This window comes from Stegastes partitus, unplaced genomic scaffold (genome assembly GCF_000690725.1).
Source record: "Stegastes partitus isolate 25-593 unplaced genomic scaffold, Stegastes_partitus-1.0.2 Scaffold214, whole genome shotgun sequence".
NCBI classification, from domain to species: Eukaryota; Metazoa; Chordata; class Actinopteri; family Pomacentridae; genus Stegastes; species Stegastes partitus.
The window spans coordinates 397,573-414,559 of NW_007577945.1; the positions used below are offsets into that span (position 1 = coordinate 397,573).

At 43.9% G+C, this 16,987-nt stretch overlaps 1 protein-coding gene across 1 annotated transcript; it reads right to left on the reverse strand.

The window, feature by feature from the left end:
* Nucleotides 1-9,718: 9,718 nt before the first annotated feature.
* dselb (dermatan sulfate epimerase like b) lies at nt 9,719-16,169 on the reverse strand. The gene has a single exon (XM_008280933.1). It carries the CDS (start codon nt 15,248-15,250, stop codon nt 11,594-11,596), a length of 3,657 nt encoding a protein of 1,218 aa, XP_008279155.1. The 5' UTR covers nt 15,251-16,169; the 3' UTR covers nt 9,719-11,593.
* Between the last annotated feature and the right edge of the window lie 818 nt (nt 16,170-16,987).

A 16,987-nucleotide genomic window follows, 5' to 3' on the forward strand; every position in this document is an offset into this window, starting at 1 on the left:
GGAGCAAAGCCACTGTGACCACGAACGGTTATTAAAGTAATGCCATCATTTGTGCCTTCCAGTCAAATCAAAACCTGTCAAAGACTGTTTGCAAAAGAACACAAATGACAATAAGTAAACAGCCTGGGAGCCGGTGTGCAGCCGTGTCACCTCGCAAGTCACCGAGAACCTGAGGTTTGCTTAAAAAATCCACTGCATGAGCTCAGGAGACCAGAGGAAGTTTGTCAGGAGAGATGAATTATTAAAAGCAGCTTTTGCTGTGACAGAGGAGAGCGTCCTGGTTTGATAACATTTTGTTTTCAATTGCAGTCCTGATTTAAGACGCAACCCTGAGAGTCAGGAGAGCAGCTGTCAAAATAACCTTCCACTTTATGCGTCGATTATCTGAAAGGTTTTGAACTGCGCAGTCTCTAAATTAAAAGCAGTGTTGCTCAAATGCGCTTGTCGTTTTTGTTTTTTTGGGGATTTTTTTTGGCGTTCAAGGCAAAAGGATGAGATAAAGTGCTCTCGTTTCAAACTTCAAAAATGTATTCTGGCAATGAGCATCCACTCGGTTCCTGTTTGCTTTGATTCCACTGATATGTTTGGTGATCAAGAAAAGGAACGATTGCTTTGGTGTTCTCCTTTTAATTTCTTTGCCACTGCACAAGACTGTTGCCTGCAATTTGAAGCTACCGGACAAACCAGCTGGCTGGAAATTACTTATTCAAGCCAGCGTTAGCTAGCAGTATCTATAAATGGACCATTTAAAACAGCCACATCTGCATCTCTCCTCAGTCCCTCGGAGTGCTTTATCTTGGAGAGGCACTGACATCTGCACTGTTTTTGGCTGGGAGGCTGTCACTTTCCTTTGCAGCATACGTGCTTTTCCCTCAGCAACTCGCTCCTCGTGCTAACTACCAAGTTCTTCCATTTAGCCCCAAACCAACTGATGTAACTTCTTAGTTTAAAGACACCACCAAATGTGCACCACAGTATTTTTTTTTTCCCCTGCATTGATATCAGAGAAGTCAGAGAGGAAATTAGGGTTATTTGAGGAAAAGGTTGCGAACTTGAAGAAAAGGGTACATTGGGAGTCTGTGAAGAACTTATAGGTACATTCATTTCAGACCTAAATGCATTGTGTGTATCTGGACGGAAAGTAAAGGAAATTTTCGATCTTATTTGCCCCGAGAAATAAATCTTCTGCCTATTGTGAGATTACCGAATTCTGACCTGTTTTTTTCCTCTTTGGAGAAATAAGGTGGAAAAGAATAAATCAATCTAAGACAAATTATCCTGTCCGGGGTGAGAATAACAGGAAAAAGAGGAAAAATAGGAGTTATTTTTTTTGCTGCTTTGCTCTCATGCTGTTGGCTTCTCTGAGTTTTCTCCTTAACCTTAACAATAGAGCCAGAAATAGACAAATTAGAAGAAAAAGCATAATGTTTCCGCTCTTAAAATGATTCAACCTTGGTGTTAAGTTCATCTTATGAGTGTATGAAAAACTGTATTGGAGTGATCGTATAAGAAACAAATTATTTAAGCTACGCCTGAATCAATCCATCTAGTATCAGCTGTCACCACTTCATCCTGTCTCGGTGGGCTGGAGCCTCCATCAGCATGCTTCAAATCACACCTAGGGCTGATTTAGAATCACCAGCTAACCTGCCATGCATGTCTGTGGGAGGAAGCCGGAGCACCTGGAGACAACTCACCCAGGGGTGAACATGCAAACTCCACAGGAGGCTCAAACCCAGAACCGTCTTGCTGTGAGGCAACAGTGCGAACCGCTGCATCGCCGTGCAGCCCCGGAGCTATCGCACTGCACAAAATCCTCATCCTTAAAAAAATGTAAAAGAAATATGAATAAAATCCAAACACGTGCTTTCAGACAGAAAATAATAAAAAAAAGTGTGTTGAACAGACCAGAAGTGCCCTAATTTTCTTCCTCCTATGGCAATTTACCCAAAACTGTCAAAATGCCAAACAGGTATCAAAGTAGGGCCCAGTTATTCTGCAGACCATTGAGAATATAAAAAAAGAAATCTTGCTTTTGGATTCAGATGGATGTTTTTGTTGAGAGTGAATAAATATGGCTTTCAGCTGCTTCCTGCTCCTCTTGAAGTGAAAGATCTGTCAATATAGTCTATATTTCTAAACATATTTGTCAAATTTTGTGACAGCATTCATGTTAGTGTTGCATCGCCGGGCCACTGTGAAGCTCTCGGTGGAACAGGGAGACAAGAACTGACTAATTCACTAAAATAGCAGCGCAGCTTTAGTGCACGATGCAAAACCAGCGTGTTGGGTTGCATGCATGGAGGTTGTTGTTTCTTGCAGTGGTGGGATGTAGATAGTAAAAGAGGAGGCAGAAGCTGCTCGTACCACCAGCTAGGCTACATTTATGTTGACATATTTCAGTTTATGTGAACCTCTCAGTAGCGCCACCAGCAGGCCCAGCAGGACACATGTGGTGCTCTCGTTTACAAGTCTTAAATTGTACTAATTACAAACTAAACTTTATTTGCAGATGTTTAGAAGTGAGACAGACTGTGAGAGCAAACAAGAGTCAAATTTGAGTGAAATGTTCTGACATTGTGCAGGCTCATTTACAAGCCAAACAAGTCGTCTTTGCTCCGACCGTCTGAGTGTCTGTGTTCAGCCTCTGATGAACTCACCAGGAACTCTGGCTTCTTTCTATTTTTTACCCTCAGCCTCTCCCCTTTTCCCTCTTGTCTCCATATGTTTATGAAGTGGCTTCATAAAGCAGGACACATGCATATTTAAACGTTTTTAGACCCATTGAGCTCATCTTTGCGTCACCGTGACCTTCCGTTGACTGTGTGTCATTGCACCACCTTTAAAATTGACTTCACCCTCGGCCCAGACGCACAGCGAGGCCGAACAAATGCGTTAAAGACATTTACTTTCACATAAAATACTTGCAAAGCCATTTCTGCATTGTTTATGTCTATAAGCCTTTTTTTCCACTGCAGGAACTTAGTGGTCTTTTTAGGGCTTTGTGCATGTTCCCGTCTTAAGAACCCTCATTTTTTTTTCTCCTTCCTTTTGTTGATGGTGGATATTCAGCTTCCCCCTGCCAGATGTCCATTATATGCGCATGTGTGCGTGTTTCTCAGTGCAGAAAACAAAGCTAACCTACTTGGAAAATGTTCGACATCAGCTGCACTGTGGGGCAAGATTTCATCCCGTCTGCTTTACTGTTTTGATCAGTAATTACAATTATCTTATAGATAGCTAAAAGCGGACAAGTGGCGGTCAAAGCTGGATGGACAAATAACAAATTTGTCCAAGGCTTCTAAAAAAAAGTTCTGCTTTATCACCTGATCTTGGGGTTCTAATTTGAAGACCAGCTTTGTGTCAAAATCTACTTTTAAGGTAGTACGTATACAATGCATATACCTGTTTTCAGTAGTGGTTAATTAGATTAACCCGCAGAATACATGGTGAGGAGGTAAAATCAGAGGCCCAGCAACTTGATTTTCCCCTTAGGCTCTTAAGCATGCTACTTCAGCTTTGGTTCAGTCTGCTCTGGTGGTGGACGAGGTCTCCAGACTATGGCTGCATAGTGTGACTCACTGGATGTAGACTACAGGTATAAACCTGCCATTAGCTTCTTATTTCTAGGCTTCTTTCTCCTTTTCCTTCCACTATCTGCATGCTACAGTTTATTACAATACTCTTTACTACAGGAAACAGCAATAGCCTTCTTGTAGGTAGCAACACACCCTGAAATTTCAAGTCTTGCAGAGGATTTGAATCATGCAGCTCTGATAGGTTTTTTGGTGGGTTATCAGATTTATTGACAGTCCATGCAAATGTTTCACCAAAACAACACCACCCGTCACCATTCTGAGGGAACGGCGAAGGCGCGTCCTTCACTTAGCTCCACCCAACACTGTTGTGATGGGTTTAAGGAAATAAAAACAAGCCAGAGTGTTTTCTCCCCTATAGCAGAATGATAATGAAGTGCAGCCCAGACTGTTATGTACAACAAAATAGGCTGGCTAAGTGAGACTAATTGCTTCAAGATGCACAGTTAAGTGCCTTCAGAGATTACAAGAAAAAAGAAAACACATCCTGGTGGCACTTTTAGTTCGTCTGCTACACTTCGGGTCTTTTCGTCAAGGACAGTCTGAAGAACCAGCGTGTGGGATTTAGTGGCATCGAGCAACTGAATAACCCTCATCTGAACCCTTGCTCTCCAAACATTCCTGACACCCTACAGTGACCCAACTTCAAGTTAAATAAAGGCCCTCTGTTGAGCCTGTGTTTGGTTTGTCCACTCCGGGCTACTGTAGAAAGCCGGCAGAGAGGAAGGGCTCATTCTAAGGTAATGAAAGCACAATGATTATTAAATACAGGCGATTATACGCTAATGAAAACATCATTATGAATATTCCATTTCTGCGAACAGATCCTCCCGAAATCCTACACACAGCTCCTTTAGCGGTAACCTACAAATCATCACCGCTCTGTCGCAGCGCCGACGACACCTCTGCGCTGTCACTTCTAATAAGATGTCTCGCAAAGAAAGTGTCTGCTCAACCCCGGAGAACCATGAACTACATTAGATTCTCTTGTATTTTACATGTGTCGCCCTGCAAGGGAGACAAACCCAAGCGTGCTCCTCTGCGTTGCTGTGGCGGTAACTCTTGTCCTTCAGTTATCGTTCCTTAATACCGCCTCACGCTTATATATATATATTTTTTTTTGTAATCAGGCCTAGAATGGTGATCTCTCAGGAACGTAACCATATGAGCAGAGAATCTGACCATCTGGCTTCCGCTGCAGCTAAAAATCGCGGGGGACGGGAGGAGACTGACGAATGTCTCTCAGCTCCTGCCGCCTGTCAGTGTCAAGATGTCTCTTTTAAAAATAAAACACTGTTGTCAGAAGCTGTTAAGAGCCAATAGTGTGATAGCAGGGAAATGTAAGGCCCTCTTGACGGAGAACTTCCTTCTTTTTTTTTTTCTTCTCCCCCACACACAAGGGAGAAAGAAAGAAAAACTCATTTTGAGTTTTTTTGTTGTTGGACTGATTCCAGATAGCCACACTGGGTGGGACAGTTATGGGACGGGAATGATATAAAAATCTGTGTGCAGTATAATGATTGGCTTATCTCCGAAGCTCACAGAGCACGAATCCCTCACCCCGTCTGGTCTCCTGTCAATTCTTTATTGTGGGGAAGTAGCTTTCCCCTTTCTGCTCCATTGAAAGCCGAGGAGATGAGAATATGTAAGTGAGGACAGGGAGTAGAAATCCTGCATTAGTTATTTCATTTCCAGTGACTTAGCACCAAGCTGTTGCTGTTGCTGTGATTTCCGAGGCGCGCCGTGACCGATGTCGGGGAGACCGTTGCTCCTCCGTAATACATAAATTCCACTAATTAGAGATCAATGGCTCATGCTTGATGTAATTAGGCCGGATGGGACGTCCCCGCAAAAAAACTCAGACGTGTGCTCATCTGTTTTCTTTTTCCTTATCTCCCCGATCAGTTCTATTGTGTATAACATAAAACATGAAAACGATCCCCTTGGCAGACATGCCCTGCCTAGACATGGTTCAGGAGAGCGGTGTCCGCGGCAGCACTTTGACAGCCGGGTTATGGTTTCTGGTCCCAGTAATGAAGGACTACTGAGTGTGTCATCCAGGAAAAGGGCCTCTCCCCTGTCTGTCTGTCGGCCAGCCAGCTGGATTCAATCCTACACCTCAGAATAACACCAGGCCTCAAACGCTCTCGTACGGCCACCCTTTGCTTTAATAGGCAGAAACAGCTCATTAAATCAAAACAGTGGCTAACCCTCTCCATAACAGAACTGGTAAACTCACATTTGTCAGACAACGGCTAAATCATTTAGTCGTTTGAGTTTTCTTTTTTTCCCCTCTTTTATCTCCGTTTCCAGCTTACACATCATTCTGCTGCTTTTTGCACGGCCAGCAAACCGCAGTGATTGAAAGCGGAGAAACACAAGGAGCCCTGCGCAAAAGTAATACTACAGTGGCTCAATTTCCCCCCCAGTCAGAGAGCTGTGTCTGCCCCGGCAAACTGCCCACGATATACAGAACAAGAGAGGGGGATTAACCAAAATGTCAAGAGAGACAGGTTAAGCTGACGGGATATTGGTTTATATTGAAGGGTCTCACTTTCAAAGTCAAAAAGTCCGAAACTTCTCAAAGCAGGAGTCTTCAGTCATATTCAGTCATGTCGTGTTGCTAAGCAGAGAAAATTCAATTTCCACAGACTTTCATTTGACTTTCAGGAGGGGAGGGATGGTCACAGAAACTCTAAGCTTTTTTGGAAGCAGAGGAAATGGCTCCAAAAAAATAATGTTTGCAGAATAAACAAATGGGGAGGAAGAAAAAAAAAAAAAGTATAATTAAAATCAGCCAAGGACGCTGAAAGTCCCAACATTTTACATACAAATCCCGGGCTAACGCGCTCGTGTTAATCGTCCTGCTCAGCGGTTAATGTTGGAGTTATTTGATTTTGGAAACTTCAGCTGGCAGTCATATACTAAAGGAGGAATGGCAGCGCAGACTGTGCAAAGCCTTGAGGAGCGTTTTCATGTACGACTGTGAGTGTGTTTCAGTACAGAGATTTGCCTGAAGTGAAATTCCAAATGCCTCATCTGGTCTGATTTCCCTGCGCTATAAGACCAGACTGGGCTTCATTAGCAGTTGCTGCTGTGCTTTATTGGCACGGAAGATCCCATTTTCACTACAGAAATGACTTGCCACCAGCTGCAAATTGACAATGCGCCATATTTCCTCGCGAGTCAACTCTTATTAACAGCAATTCCTGGGATCCGTGCCTTCCCTCCCTCCCTCTCCCCTCCACCTCCCGTATTCAAACACAGCAGTGTCATCAGCAGGTAAATTTGAACAGTCGGGATCTGAGGACCTCACAGGCTTTGTTTACCACAGTGAAAACGACTAAATATAGGCGAGCGGCGTCGCCAGCTGCCTGCACCTCGTCGCTAAAGTCATCCGGATGCGTCTCGTCGCGCCGAGCCGACATCTGAAGGACGCATCAAGTCACACATCAAAATTCACGTTCAAGTTTCGAAACTCCCCAACAATGACGGGTGTTGCTCTCCATTAGCCAGCTAATCCTCCGGCACAAAAGCACCCGCACTGTATCGATGATTACTCCTCTCCAGAATATCAGGCTGTTCTCTGACTGATGGCGGCTGCAGCAAAGGTTAATTAATGAGCAGTGGCAGGAGCGATGGCTGCCGGCGAGGGAGAGGCTCTCCTGGGACTCGGATCCACCAGTGGCGACAGATAAAGGTGGAAAAGGAAAGGGTATGACTACTCAGCTGAAATTGAGTCCCCCCCCCTTTTTCTATCTGGATAACCTCCATGTACTTAATAGCGGGTAGAAAGCCTCTTGATCACTTAGCCAAGCTCGACGCGCGGCATTAGATCATAATGCGGCTTTTCATCATATTCGGTGTAAAACCTTATTTCATGCAATGATTACGTATTGGTTATCAGACATCAAAGATAATCTAGGCGGCAACCCCGACTTAAATTAGTTCTGCAAATCTGCTTCTTGTGATCAGACATCAAAAGGTTTTCATAAAGCATATTTGTCTTCCTGTGCAGCGGCGTTACTTTCAGACAGGGGAATAAATTCTATAGAAAGACTCTCTGACATATCGCTTCATTTTTATCCCGTCTGTAAGATTCCATTAAATTTAATTGGTACAGATTATCTATGCAGACTTCAAGCCTGTGTGTGTGTGTGTGTGAGCTTTATGGGGAGGAAGCGGTGACATAAATTTCAAAGATAATCGGTGATGATAATCTGCATTCCTTCCACAAATATAAAATCAGCGCTACGTTTATATAAATTTATCATAAATTGCGGCCATTTATATTATTATTTAATATACCATTAACTCACCCTTCACACGTAAGTTATAAACGGCCACTGAGGGCAACATTAAGGCCGCTGGTTGTCACTAATAGTCAAATAATTAATAATTAGTCTCCAACAAAGGGCTCATAAACATCAATTCTGCAGTTACGTGTGTCGTTAATTTCAATTATTCCGCCGCTTCAAAGAGATATTTCACAACCTGCAGAGATGAAAGCTGCTCTCAGATCTCAAATATATGCATAAATATATAATTCATCATTAATAAAGATATTAGCTATAAAATGTGAGCCTTATGTAAATGCTGACTGTAAAGCAACATTATAAATTCAGTCCATTTATCACAGGACAGCCGTTATACAGGCTTTATAAACGGTGAAGAATAGCTTCATTAGCGTTAATAAATAATTAATTATTAATATTACTTTTAGATTAGGTGTAAGGCGTTAACAAGTGCAACTCGGATTTCCAGGTTGTGAAAAATCCCATTAGACTGTAAAACATTAATTGTCAGATCATGAATAAGTCATGACGGCTATCAAGTGCGCAAGTCGTTAATGAAGTCAATTGTAATCAATTACAATTAGTTAGTAAATGTTAATATGTTATTGACAAATGGGTTGCCGCGGTAATCCATCAAGCTGTGAACGTTAATAAATGCTTCATAAATGGATAAAGGTGCCCCGAAAAGGTGAAATAAGAGTTGGAAGTAAGAGGAAGTGTTGAGATCCTTCTGTGTAGTAAACAACACGGCAGAGACGCTCTTTCAAGTAAAAGAAATGTTCCCAACCAATGAAGAATCTAAATCTAAGGTGTCATAAGATGATAAATGTTGCAGGAAAGAGAAAAAAACAAAGTTCTGCTTCACAGGTTTATATTCAGTTTAGGAACCCTGAGCTGAACCTTTGCCTTTTTCTTTTTTTTTTAAGTGCAGCATTTGATACCTCTTCAGGCTGTATTAAATAGTTTAGAAGTTTAGAGGGGACGTCTCTTTTTTTATTGTAAGGAACTGTGTGTACTAGCCAGCTCCACACAGCTCTTTTAAATGTGAATAATTAAAAGGTCAAACAAGGTTCTCCAGATCAATATATTCAGTGTTAACAATCACCTCTGCATTCAGAATTAACCAAAACAGACTCAACAGTCACAGAGCACAAGTCCAGACTTGTAGAAACCTCCCTTCCAAAGCATTCGCCTTGAGGTTTTTTTTTTTTTTTCACTGAATAATGTGCCTCTGCATGGAGGGATTAGGCACAGAGGACCCTGCCAAGCATTAGAGTGTTACAGGAGGGATCAAGAACAAATGAGTAATGAAATGACTGACTCACCATTCACAGACATGAGACACGGCATGTGCACTCTGGAAGCCCGCTGCCGTTAAGTTCCCCGTCGCAGTCGGAGCATGGCGTAAGAACTTCCTGACATGTTTTTAATTGTTGGTTCCTCCTTGTCATGCACATCAGCCCTATAAGCAATTAGGCTTCCGTCATCCGTGTCTAATAAAATGGGGGGAGTTTTGCTGGTGCATAATTGTGGCAGCACGGAGACATCTGCATAAGCAGGCGCATTACTAGCAGGTTCGCAGTAATCATAGTGAAAGGGAGCGTGTACAAATTAATATTTGTTCTGTCTTTTGTGGTGACGGATAATAGGTAGCTCAACACACCGCTAATGACAGTCACGTGGTAGACGCGTTCATCATCGTGCGAGATAATTAACTTCACCCCGACGAAGACTTGTTGCCAATATATTTATGAATTTATTGTTTTCTTTACATTACCTCCACCTCCTGCTCCAGAGCCCACAGAAAAACGAAAAAAAAAACTTTTCTTTTTTTTTATAAAGAAATGATTGTAATTCAAGGCCACAGAAGCAAGGAACCATATCCCCAAGAGCAAATACAAAACAGAGTTGGTAACAGGATTGCAACACCAAAGTGAAAGCATGTCTGCCAAGTCTACACATTCAAAGACCACAAACATCAAACAGGTTTTCCAGCCAGTCAAGGGTTTCAGTGTTCATAGAGAAGAAAACAAACAGGACTGTTTCTAGCTGAGGAAAGAAAAAAAAACATTTCCAAATGAACACTGTATGTTTCTTTTTCTGTGTGTGTGTGTACAGATGCAATGGAGAGTCCATACATGAGTGCACCATCTGCATGTGATCCATTTACAGTACAGAAATGTTTAAGCAAGACAGCATCAAAGGTTACTGAGTAGCGTACATTTTTGCCCAGGCCACGGAGCATAACATCACAGAGTAGAAATGGTCTCTGACTTTTTTTTTTTCTTCCTTTTTTTTTTTTTTTTAAGCTATACTTAATATTCATCCCCTGTCCAGTGCACTGCTCGCTGTACTCTTAAAAAGACAAAAAAAAAAAACCCTCCAACACATCATCGGGTATCTCAGTGACCACAACAAGAAATGGAAACTTGTGCTGTTTGCGTTTCCTCCAGGCCCTTTCATAGTGAAGACATCACAGCAATAAAACACAGGGTAAGCCGCAGTTATGGCATTTTGCAGATTAATATGAGTAGCTGAGGGGGGTGCTTCGGAAATTGCTTTGACTAGAAATGTGTCAAGGCTGACAGTTTTTTTTTTTTTTTTTGCTTTTTTTTTTACAGTTTGATACCTATTAAGCACTTCCCTCTGATCTAATTCAATAAATGCTGAAGGGAGTTACAATAATCATATTCATTCTTGATCCTTTGGGATATATGTCTTTGGAAACCCATAAATACTTCAAAACTTTCTTTCTTCTAGACATAATATCTTTAGAGGTTTATACATCTTCAGAGATTTTTTTTTTCATACTTCCCAGCTAATCGAGTACATACAGTAAAAGTTAGCCTTGGAAAAATGCACTGAATCCCACATACAATCAAAAGAGTCCCTGTGAAAGTGCTAAGCCACCAAACCGTCATGACATCTTTGAGCTTCAAAAAGAAATGTACAAAAAAAAAATCCCTCTACAATCTGTATCGTTTAGACGTCTGTATCGTTGAAGGTTGCAGTCGTCTTCTCTGTTTTTTTTTTTTCCTTTGAGCCCAAACGTTGCAGCATTTTTTAGGTTTTTAAAGGGAAACAGCACTTAAAAGTTCTGATAGTAAAACGACTGCCAAATTAGTTTCCCAAAGCTACAAAACTTCTTAATGAGCTTCATAACACATTTGTTCCAAACCGGTAAATACACCCAAATGCCAAAAAAAATGTAAAAAAAAATAAACATCAAGTAGGTAAACACAGATATGAATTTTGCACAAATCTTCCTCTGACATCACATATTAGCAGTGGGGGCGAAAAAAATCTCTTTCTAAGACACTCAGAGACTTCAAGGGCGATAAAAATTTATGCTAAAATTCAGTGATATTCGTCTGCATGTAAGACACAAAGGTCTAAAGTCTCACTCAATAAAAGAGTGCTATAATAAGTGTGAAGGGCTGCTGGGGGGGAAAAGAACAATAACATAAGCTCCCTTCCACCTATTTTAATATAAAATATTCTTCCCTCACAAACATCTGTTGCCTCATTCGGTTCAACACCTTTATGTAACAACAAATACAACAAAGAGAAAAGAAAAAAAAGACAACTTCTTTTTTAAAATTTAAGGTCAGTGCAAAAAAAATAAAATACAAAAAAAAAAAAAAAAATGTGACTGGCAGCTACAGTAAACAAGACAGCTCAATATCAGCTGACCAGCAGCGTTTAACTGGCAAACCTGGTGTAACCGAGACCCTTCATCACACTTCCACACACGTCCTCTATCAGTCTGATGTCCTTTCGAGGCATTTTTTGTCTCCACATGTTGATGTTGGCTGGTGAGATGTCTCCCTCGTACATCAGATTGTACAGGTTCGTGGAGGTGGTGAATATGAGTTGATTGAGTGCTGCGGGTGACACAGGAACCCCCAGAAAGGTGTGTATGGTCTCTGCAGTCTCCTGGGGGAAGTTGACCACGTCCTCAAACCTCACTTGGAGGTAGGACTCCTCGGGAAGCCCCTCGCTGACCCTCAGCACCGCTGCAGTGTGAGCCAGCCACAGGTGAGCCAGAATCAAAACAGGGTTTGTCTCAGAACGGGACAGCAGCCGTTGGATTATTTTAAACTCTGGCGCAACAGCTGGGCACCCATCCCTGACGGCGTCCTCCTTGAATATCAAGGAAAGGTGCTGTGGGATGTTTTTAAGGGAGTAAAGGCTGGGTTTGCTGTTATAAACCATGAGATAAATCCACGCTCGCGGGTCTCTCACTAAGTAGATTGTCCTCAAGGAAGGTCCCACCACTTCCTGAATGAAAGGCAGTTTGAGAGCCCAGCTTCCGCTGCGCATGTTGAGGACCACCCGGGCGTTCGGGTACTCGGCAACATGGCGTCTCATCTCTCGGACGTACTCTGCGTCTCTGTCCAGGCTGGCCCTCAGCTTGCCCTTCAGCTCGGCCGACGGCTCTCTCCTCCTGGATCTTTTCTTTCTGTCCCTAGAGGGGGTGGCTCTCTGGGGCAGCTTGACCCTGCTGCCCTCTGCGAGCTGTATATTTTGCAAGTGCAGCTTGGTGTTGTGGACTAGCGAATGCAGCCAGCCCTGAATAATCTTAAACCGCCCGTGCACGGCATCTGACCTTGACCACTCGCAGGCATCGACCAGAGAGTCGAACTCGAACTCCGTCTCAGGAATGTCCACATGCTCGGTGGGAACCCTTATGTAAACAAAGTCCGAGCTGTTGTAGAAAAGGTGCTTGAGTATTTCCGATCCCGAACCGGGAAGGGTTGTTATGACGACGGTGGGGAGGGGGAGCCGGTGCTGCTCGTACAGTCTGATTTGTTTGTTTACTTCGCTTTTGGCACCCGCACCTTTCCATTTTACCCCACAGAGAAGCTGATCGCAGCTGTTAGACACAAACAGCAGCTCGGCTATCCACAGAATGAGCACAGAGAGGAGGGCGTAACGCATCAGCCTGCTGAAGCAAACATAAAACTTTCTCTGCATGGTCAAAAATCCTATGGCCACACAGAGAACCACCCCCGCTATCACATTCACCGTGAATCCAAAGTCAAACAGCTGATTATCAGTGTTGATTTGCTTGGGGATGAGTTGCGTCCCAAGGCCATATCGAGTAATTTGATATCTATCCTCAACTTTGCTGTGACCTCCAAACCCCAGATAAGTCATCCTCGCCCCGATGTCTTTATAATTTGTAGCAATAGAGACAATCTTCTCTGTGTTATTTATGGTCAAAGAGAGCCTCACCCCATTTTTGCTATTATCCATAAATCTGCAGTTGGACACTTTGACATACGGCCCATGTAACACGTAAGCCACTCTGCTGACTGTGCCTGTCATCTGAAAAGTGACATTGACATACTGTGTCCACCTCTTTTTGAACTCAGCTGCCTGTTCTGCCTCCTGTATCCTGGTATCTGGGCTGTGACCCTGGCTGTCGAACCAGAACATTTTATAATGAGCGTCCCACACATCCATCATGGCGCCGTTATATCTGTCCATGAATCTGAAAGGGACGTATTTAAAGTCAATGTCGAGATTGTGGAAAAAAGCGCTGAGGGACGTGACGGGTGAATCAGCCCACTTCTCCACATGGTCAAGCACGAGCAAAGTCTGCGAGTTGAGCAGAACCAAAGCTCTGAAAACGCTCTTGAGCCTCATGGCGGGGGAATAAGCCGCCACGGCCTCCCCGCTCACAAACATGGTGTCCCTGTGCGAGGAGGCCACGATCACCTCCCCTCTGGCGTCGCCCACCCCCTCATCAGTCCATCGCAGCCACTTAGCACACTCCCCCAGCTGACCCTCCCACGGACTGTTACACTGACTGGTAGGAGACGGACTAAACACCAGAACATTGTTAAGATAGCTGTACTTTGGGCCGTAAAGTGCTTCGGACACAAACACTTGTCCATTAGGGGCGAATGTAAAGGAGTTCTGGTCCGGGTGCTCGTGACCGGGGTTAAAGCTGTTCCAGCCGTCCACCCAGGAGTAAGGCTTGTCGTGGACGATGTCATAAACCGCACGGCCACCCAGTCGGCCAGATTTAAAGGAGACAAAAGTATTACTCTGACCATTGGGAAGCCCGGCTCCATAGGTAACCACACCCCAGTTGGAGAAAATATGCATCCTCGCTTTGCCAAACTCGTGTGGGGGCTGCGGTGTGAGGTGGGAGTTGTACCAGATGTATTCTGTGTGAAGCGTGGCCCAGCGCTGGGCAGAGGACTGTCCCATGGGGCCATCCTTGGGTCGGTGCTTTCTAATCTGTTGAGCCAGCCAGTTCCCCGTGCCGTTCCTCATGACAAACGTGTCGAGGAAAACCAGCTGGCTCTCCGGCCCATAAAACCAGTTGTAGTTGGAGTCCGCGATGCCGACTGTCCTCTGAAAGCCCGGCAGCAGAGTGGCAAAGTAAAACCAAAAGTGTCCCCGCAGCCAGTTGTTCTGCATGTTGTCAATGTTGAAATGACGCTGAGCTAAGAAGACGTACTGCGTGATGGACTTGGCTGTGTAGCTTCCATAAGCTACTCCCTCATCCAGAGACCCATCCACAACATGATTCAGGAGGAACATCGTTTTCTCCATGTAGTTCACAGCCACCTGTTTCCAGATCATTGACTCTGGATTGTCGTGCGACCCCACCACGATCGCGCCAGTCAGGACGGCTAATATGTTGGTGGTTTGGTGATTCTGGAGATACTGTTTCCCCCATCCTCTGTACTTAGAGAGCTCGTACAGCTCCTCCGTCTGAGAGTGAATTTTCTTCAGGTAAACATCCCTCCTGCGCTTATCCAGGTAGGAGTAAATAAAGTCATAAGCAGTGGCGAACCCGGTGAGAGAGTGCGCCATGGGGACCTCGTCGTTAGGCGCGCTGGTCACTTTCCAGTCCGGGTATTCAGCCATCCTATCCATAAACTTGATAAGAAACTGCAGGGCGGCTGAGTCCTCCGGGCACAGCAGGCAGTAGAGAGCCAGTGGAGGCAGGTTGTTCCCATAAATCTCATTCCACTTGCTTGTAAACTCCTCGTGTTTCACAGGGGGCATGTAAAAGGGGACGTTAGACAACATGGTGAGCACAGCCGCCCGGATGACTTTAAATATGTGACTGTGGGTGGTGGAGGACCTTTGCCTCAAGTGCAACACGTCTACTTGGTTAAAATATAGGTTAGGATGGGAGTCAGCAGACTGGAGTTTCCACTGCTCGGTCGCTCTGTCTTGTGTGAGCTTGACCTGCAGCAAGTCATCTGTAAAAATGTCTCTGTCTGTGGCGTTGAAGACCCCCGAGAAAGCCGTCCCCACTGCGAACAGCGGCAGCAAAAAAAGCGGATACACAACCCAGTTACCTGCCATGTTGCCAGGTGTCTGTGCACACATTTCACTGGATTGCACGCAGCTGATTGTTTTCCTCCTCTAACGTGTTGCCGTTTAGTCCCATTTCAGAGTGAAAGTCCATGGGAAATCTATTAGTCAGGTGTGCAACAGTCTGGTAAATTGATATTTTCTACGACAGCATGATGCAACATCCAAACCAGTGCTTGATAGTCAAGAAAAGGGGGCAAAAAACTTTAGTGCAAGAGCAAAAACTATCCATATCCACTTGTAACAATCTGGTTTGCAAAGGCAGCAAAGCACATCACATTTAATACACACAAATGTCTCATGGAAAGAAGTTTTCTGGTTTGATTTGAATTTAAATCCAAGAAAATGGGAAGGGAAAAGCAAAAATCCTCATGGCTGCATGTCCGTCCTCATGGTAATGTGCGTAAAGACTGGCATCTCCCCCCTCCTTTTGCCAGTAACTCATATTGATCTCCTCCCCAAAAACATTTCCTCTCGGACAAACATCAGTCAACCCCAGTCCGTGTCCGGTCCAATCACAGCCACCCAAAGGCTCCGTGTGCAGCCCGACCGAGCTGCAACATCCACGGACAGGAACCTCAGCAAAGCACGCATCTCCGCAGATAACATTGCTTCGGGATCTCCGCTGCAGCCGTGGCGCTTAAATGTGCAAACCCCGATCGTGAATTAGATCAGTTTGCATTGTTAAAGAAAATGAAAAAAGATCCCAACTCCTCTCCTGGTCTTATATAAATGTCTCTCTCTTCTCCGCGCTTTATCTTCTGCGCGTTCAAGTCCGAAAAAGAGGGAAAGTTGTCGTCACTCCTCAAGTATTCAAAGAATGAGACATTTTTTCCCCTCTTCCGATTGTCCGCAGCAAAAAAAAAAAAAAAAAAAGAACAGCAAAATCAGCCCCCTGAATGATGAACAGTCCACATGGAAATCTGCTGTATCTCCGGGGATGTTTGCCTGCTGCCGTCTGACACACACACACATCCCACAAGTACCAAAAAAAAAAAAAAAAAAGAAAGGAGGGGGCTGTGGACGTGCGTAAAAATCTCCGGACGCGTCTCCGTTGTGTCCTCCTCGACTGTTCAACACAGTCAGTTTGATTGTTTTCCTGCACTGGATGGAAAAATTTCCACTGTACAAACTGTAGAGGGAGCCGTGACTTCAGAAGCCCAGTCTCATCTCTCATGCACTGTAAAAGAGAGGAGGAAGGTTCATTTAACCAAAAAAATAAAAAAAAGCCTTCCCCCTCAGTTCTCCTAACAGGACGCTTGATTGATGTTAAGTTCCTGCTTAATATTAAGGCTGAGGCCACCGAAAAGAAATTCTTTTCACCATTAGATAAGCACGCTTTTCTTTCTGTGCATCCACTGTGACATTTAATCCCACTTTTTTTTTTTTTTAGGAAGAAATTAACAGAAATGTTTCCCAAAAAAAGGGGCTCCTGGCATTAAAATATATATTTGAAAGTGCAGGAACCGTGATGGCGGGAAGAGAAAGGAAGCAATTTGCAGAAGGACATGCAATAAAAACAGTAATATAGGGAGGAGCAGTATGCATTGGTCTACACTTAATAAACACCTTGCCTACAGGAAGTTATTTTAGGCAATAAGAGGGATGCAGCTGAGATTACAGCACCTTAAAGGAACAGTTCGGAGCATTGAGAATGGCATTTATTCACTTTTTTGTGGAGAAATGAGACTTGAAGCTGAGCATAAAGACCACAATTATCTTTTAAATAATGTAGTCAGCCGCTTAATCCAA